General features: G+C 40.9%; 1 protein-coding gene across 1 annotated transcript in view; it reads left to right on the top strand.

Annotated features, from left to right (window-relative positions):
- Positions 1-1621: 1621 nt before the first annotated feature.
- CCDC62 (coiled-coil domain containing 62) overlaps positions 1622-6689 on the top strand; it is a 32367-nt gene continuing 27299 nt past the window's right edge. Inside the window, exons 1-3 of the mRNA XM_012663406.1 lie at positions 1622-1657; positions 3941-4133; positions 5050-5216. Of these exons, the coding sequence (XP_012518860.1) occupies positions 1622-1657; positions 3941-4133; positions 5050-5216 (396 nt within the window). The remainder of the gene's footprint in view (positions 1658-3940; positions 4134-5049; positions 5217-6689) is intronic.

Genomic DNA, 6689 nt, shown 5'->3' with positions numbered 1-6689 from the left:
ATGACAATATGTGAAACTCCCTTTTAGTTAAAAGCCTCGGTAAGTCAGCTGTTGATTAATATGTAATCTGTGGTAGCTTTCTCTTAGTTTAAAATCTGTTAAATTACTATTTTAAGAATGAATTCTACCTTTTAGGTCCTGTCTTCGTTATTTACTAAATTCCCTGACTTGGGAAATCAAACAAGGAGACTGGAATAAATCCATTCAGGACTTTAGTTTGGATTAGATCATGTGTGAGTATAAAATCAGATGCAGTGTAATTCTTGTAGCTTTCATTTATGTCATTTTTTAAAGTTGTATCTTCTCTCTGAAGATTTTTTGTTTTAAAGAAAACCTGTTGGGGGGAGTGAATGTAAAATATTGGGATTTTTGAGTGGCACCTGGTTATTGTAATCCTCTTATCACATTCAATAACTATTTACAAACCATAATCATAAGATTAGCCTCATTTCTTACTCTCTTGATGCACATCCTTTTAAAGACATGTGGTTGCCTGGTGAACAATGGCACTTTAGGGTTTTCTGGAAAAATACCAAGTCTTACAGTGGTGAAATCTGAAAAGCATGTGAATTAAAATGCTCCTGAATTCGAAAATTGACATTCAACCCACCTTCCTTTTCATCCTTCTCACTCCACCACCAAGACTTACTGCATAGTCGTCTACTGACGGGCTGTCTTTAATAACTAGTCAGAATTTGCTTTCTTCATAAATTCTAAGATATTGCCTTGTTGGTTCTCCTGAACATGAGCCTCTCAGTAAAGTTTCAAACCAAGAAATCTTAATTTTGTTTTTCCATCTTCAGATTGTCTTTTTTGAACACAGTGGCATATTTTGCTAATTTATATTCAACCAACAAAGTTGAAATAAGACTCTACTTGGTAACCTGTCTTTCCAGTAGTGCTAATGGGTTAAGCACTGGGGCATGGGCGACCAGGGCAGAGTGTGATACGCATTATCTTTCCATAGTCCGGTTCCTACATAACGTCTGGTGAAGAGTGAAAGGGCATGAAGAGGTTACTATGGGATAACACCTGAAAGAGCTAAGATTCAGCGCCGCATATGGTAAATTTTGTCATGACAAAGTGCCACGGTTCTCATTACTATTCACGAGCAAAAACAAAAAAAAAGGTCCCCCCTCTCTTCACCTGTGTATGTTGGTTTAGAGTGGTCTGCTAGGATGCCAGCGACGTGAGGAGGAGGGCTGGGCGTCTGCCTCCACTCATTTGTTCATTTGCCTGCCGGGCCCTGTTCTCAGTGCCAGGTGTGCACAGGAGCGAGCAAGAGGGTGACAGGGACCAACACCCTTTAATTCGCTTATGCATTCGCTGGGCGGTGGTGCGGAGCCGGCTCTTCAGGGCCCTCGGCGCCGGGCCTCTAGCGCGGGTAATGGACTTTCCACTCCCAGACCGGAGCGGGCGGGAGCCCGGAGCCTCGGCGTCGGCGCGCAGTGTCGCCAAGTGTCGCGAGGCCGGCGCTCGGCGCCTTCGCACCCGGCAGGCGGTTTGGGGGCGCGCGGGGCGCCGGGCTCCGGGCTCGCCCCCGCCGCTCCGGGCAGGCGCGCCTATGGCGTTTCTCGGGTGACGCCGCCCGCACCGACTGTCCCCGGCGGAGGAAACACCTATGAACCCTTCGGCGACCTTCCTCGCCGGGCGCCAGGTGAGCGGCCGCCCCGCCCGCCCGCCGCTCCTGCCCGGCGCGTCTGGGAGGACCGCGCATGGTGGTCAGAATCTAGGTTGCTTTTAAAGAACGGTTTCTGCGTAAAATTTAAAACAACACGCAGCACACAGAGTAAAAACGGAGCGTCACGTCCGTTTCCTTAACCTAATAAAAACTGGTTATTTAGCTCAGGCCAAAGAGGCGCGAGTACCCAGTGGTTACTTTTTAAGGATGACAACTGGCATTTTTAGAGCTGTTTTTCTGTACACCTGGTTGGATGTCCTTAGTTTATTTAGCCTGGCGAGTGGAGGAGGGACACTCTTATAGCTCTGTTTTATCAACAACTCTTGAACGTGAACTTGCCCAGGGTTTGCACTTACCAGTATATAACAAGATGAACTCTTTGTATTGGCTTATTGCCTGTTTTCCTGTAGTAGAATATATGCTCCTTGCCTGATGTGCTCATAACTGTGTCCCCAGCCACTGGTGCCCAGTAAATGTTTGTTGAATAAATGAATGAATGGCTAACCAAAGACTGGAATTTAAGTCTTGTGACTTGGAATCCCTTGACTCCAAATTCCATTTTCTGTGTTCAGCTACTAGTAAGTAACTGTAATTCATTCATCATTCTTATTTAGAAATCTCATTTTTCAAAAGCTGTAATGATGTACATGAGCCTCTGGAGAACTTTTAACTGCTGTCTCCAAGGTGGAACTCTTAAAGCAAAATTTTAGTTCTTTATTTCATAGACAGGGATGGTATCATAATTCGAAACGTGGTTTACAGTCTTAGTAATAGCTAATGTTTCTTGAGTGCTTGCTATGCACCAGACTTCGTGCTTAAGCACTTCGTAGAGTTTATCTTGCTTAATCTACCTAACTCCAGGAAGTTAAAGTGCTGTTGTTACTGTTTGGCAGGCGAGGAAACTAAGGCTTAGAGAAGTAACCGCCCAAAGGTTATTTTATATAGCCACTAAGTGGCTAATTCTGGATTCATACTTGGGTCAGACCAAATTCAGTGCACTAGACTTTAAAATGATGTGTGCTTAAAAGAGATTATGGTAGATGATGTTGTTAGGAGTGAAAATGGCATTATGGTTATATAAGAAGTGTTCATTTTGGCCGGGTGTGGTGGCTCACGCCTGTAATCCTAGCACTCTGGGAGGCCGAGGCGGGAGGATCGCTCGAGCTCAGTAGTTTGAGACCAGCCTGAGCAAGAGCGAGGCCCTGTCTCTACTATAAATAGAAAGAAATGAGCTGGGCAACTAAAAATATATATATATATGTATAGAAAAAATTAGCCGGGCATGGTGGCACGTGCCTGTAGTCCCAGCTACTCGGAAGGCTAAGGCAGAAGGATCGCTTGAGCCCAGGAGTTTGAGGTTGCTGTGAGCTAGGCTGACGACATGGCACTCTAGCCCAAGCAACGGATGTCTCCAAAAAAAAAAGAAGAAATGTTCATTTTTAGACATGCTTACTGAAGTATGTAAGGGTGAAATGAAATTTTTTATCAATAACAAACAGAAAAAGGAAAATTGAAGCAGTTGTTACAAAATCTTGATAAAGGTAGAACCTAGTTATTGAATATATGGGAGTTTATGGTACTATTACCTTTTGTGTATGTGTGCAAAATTTCCTTACAAAACTTGGTTTTTAATTAGGTATGTTGAGTTTGGACCAGCGACAATATTAAATTGTCCTTGATAGATTGAGTGCCTATGGATGTCTCAGATGTTGTGGTTATAATAAATACTTACTTAACACTGTGGAACTTCATTCTCTTTTTGTAGACTAAAATTCCCATTCTTTAGTAAGAACTGATATTTAAACTGTAACCGTTTCATGTTTACCTTTACTTGGTTACTCCGTAATTGTTGGGGCAAGGTGGGGGTAATGTTGCTGATTGGTGGAGGAAAGGATTCTCCTCAAGGATTCCAGGAAAGAAATGACAGCAAAGCGGAAAGAAGTGCAGAGATGGGTTTGTTTGTGGTGAGCCAGTGGGTTTAGAAACAGTCCCACTTTTTCAGCATGGTGTGTGGGGCATGACAGAAAATAATAGAGAGGCAGAGTGCATGGCAGGTTTGAACTTGAACTTGCTTTTTAAGTACACATCATTTTGATGCCATGTTTTTAATAATAAAACTTGTAAATAATATTAACAAAAAAACTTAATTTAACTGAGAATAGGCAGTGAAGGAAGATATAATAATTTGGAAAATATACCTTGGCTGATTTATGCTATTGATTAGTTTTGTTCCGATGTAAAACCACTTTCTGTGTTTAGAACATCGGGTCAGAAGTTGAGATTTCCACTATTGAGAAACAACGGAAGGAGCTGCAGTTGCTCATCGCAGAATTAAAAGACCGAGATAAAGAGCTCAATGATATGGTGGCAGTGCACCAAAGACAACTCCTTTCGTGGGAAGAGGATCGGCAGAAAGTGTTGACTTTGGAAGAACGTTGCAGCAGATTAGAAGGTCAGAAATACATTCGCTAACATCTGTTATGCACGTCTGTATACGCTGACACGTGGAAAGGGCTCAGGGGGAAGGAAGGTAGAGAAGAAATGAAGGACACAGTCCCTGCCGGCCTGGAGTTTAGTCTCATGGCTGATAGGAGGACTTTATGAACAGCTGCGGTCAAACACACACACACAAATAATGAGGGGCAAACAAGTCCCGATTAACAAGGAGTGAGCATCAAGGGTGAATTTGAAGGAAGTTTTGAGCAAGAATATGAATAAAGAAGCTGTATGACTAGCCATTTCTTTTCAACTGACTTGAAGATTTTAAAGTTCTGATGTTGAACTTGATCTTTTTTTATTTTTATTTTTTATTTACTTAATTTTTTTTTAGAGACAAAGTCTCGCTCTGTTGCCCAGGCTGGACTGCAGTGGCATGATCATAGCTCACTGCAGCCTCGAATTCCTGCCTTAGCCTCCCGAGTAGCTGGGACTACAGGTGCGCACCAACACACCTGGCTCATTTTTCTTATTTTTTTGTAGAAACAGGGTCTCACTATGTTGCCCAGGCTGGTCTCAAATTCCAGGCCTCAAATTAAGCTCTATTTTTTGAGTATTCAGTCTTGGGTGGTAAAACTGTAATAAAAAGCTAGGAAATGATTCCTGTAAGATCAGGGTGGTCACGGGGAAGGTGGAAATAGGAGAGATTGTGTTCAGGAAGTGACATCTGGGGGGCTTCTGGTTGCTGTCAGTTTTATTTCTTGATGAGGTACAGCACTGTGCATTTCACAAAAAAAAAGAAAAGAAAAAAAATTCTCCTTTAAAAAAGTCTTTAGCACACTTTACTAAAATTTTAACCACCAATTTTGAAAATAATGCATTTTAAGCTCCAGATCTGACCACAAATAAGTTATTGATGAAATTTCCCTCAGCTGAACTACATAAAAGAACAGAAATAATCAGGTCCCTCATGAAGAAGGTAAAAACCCTCGAATCCAATCAGATTGAATGCCAAACATCTCTTCAGAAGACGCAACTACAGCTTCAGGAAATGGTTCAAAAGGCAACACATTCTTCTCTCCTCGCTGAAGACCTGGAGGTTGGTTTTATTTTTCGATAAGCTTCACTAGTCCAAATTCTGTTTGTGTTTCAATTATTGAAAAATTAGATTTAAATGTTTCATTAAAAATGGACATGGCATATGTATGAAAGTGTATACGTCCATCCACAATGACAGTTTTGTATTCATCCTGCAGTTGTGGTCAGCTGCACAGCACTTTGCTGTCTTGGAGATCAAGCTGCAATTCAACCCTCTGTAACTATTATGCCATTGGGTTAGTAGCAAATACCGGTTAATCAACAATGGGTTATTTTAGAAAGCCTTTCTCAAAGGCTGACATGAGTATCATCAAGTTTTGGTAGCTTCCAATTATGTTTCCTCAATTATTGTGTCTTACCTGATATGATAATCATATCTACACTGTGTTGGTATCACACTGGGAATAAAGTCTGTAAGACTGATTTTTCAGTTTTCTGTTCTAACTGGTCAGTCATCACATAGCTTTTAGCTTGTGCCTTATGAGAGGCACAGAGAGAAAGCCAGCTTACTTTTTTGTTATATCCTTCATATTCTTGTTACATAATGATATTCAGTATAGGTCTTGGTAAGGTAATGAGTCTTTATAATTCGTAATAAGATTATAGATTTTATTTTAGGTTTTTTTTTTTTTTTAGAATACTATTCTGGATAGTTTCTAGCTATAAGATGAGCAAAAACCGTTATAGAATCTGTTGATATGTGGGATGAAAAAAGGGAAGATATCTTTTTAACTAATAAACTTTATCTTTTAGAACAGTTTTAGGTTCACAGCAAAATTGAGCAGAAAGTAGGAGAGTTCCCACATATCCCCTGTGTCCACACACACAGCCTTCCCCACTGTCCCCGTCCTACGCCAGGATGGGATGATCTTCGTTGACATGTCGTCATCACCTGATATTTACAGTTTATTTTGGATTCAGTCTTTGAGTTTTATATTCTATGAGGTTTCGACAAATAATGACATGTATCCACTATCGTAGTATACACAAAATAGTTTGACTGTCCTAAAAATCCTCTGTGTTCTGCCTGTCCCTTCCTGTCCCTTCCTCCCCGCTCACCCCTGGTAACACAGATCTTTTTACCGTCTCCATAGTTTTTTGCCTTTTCCATGCTGTCATGGAGTTGGAGTCATGCGGTATATAGCCTTTTCAGATGGACTTTTTTCACTTAGTAATATGCATTTAAGTTTCCTCCTGAAGGTTTCTTTTAAAAAGTCTGATTATTATTTTTTTCCAGCTAGCAAATACATCATGTACACAGTAATTATATCAGATACACTGCTTTGGTTTAAAAAAAAAAAAAAAAAAAGCAACTGTCCTCCTCTCTGTTTTCTCTTCATCCTGTTTATTCATTGATCCCTTTTTCTTATTAATCTGCCGTTGGAGTCATGCGGTATATAGCCTTTTCAGATGGACTTTTTTCACTTAGTAATATGCATTTAAGTTTCCTCCTGAAGGTTTCTTTTAAAAAGTC

Source organism: Propithecus coquereli, unplaced genomic scaffold (genome assembly GCF_000956105.1).
Source record: "Propithecus coquereli isolate 6110/MARCELLA unplaced genomic scaffold, Pcoq_1.0 Scaffold81, whole genome shotgun sequence".
NCBI lineage: Eukaryota > Metazoa > Chordata > Mammalia > Primates > Indriidae > Propithecus > Propithecus coquereli.
The sequence above is the reverse complement of the archived record's forward strand: the minus strand, read 5'-3'. Positions and strand labels throughout refer to the sequence as shown.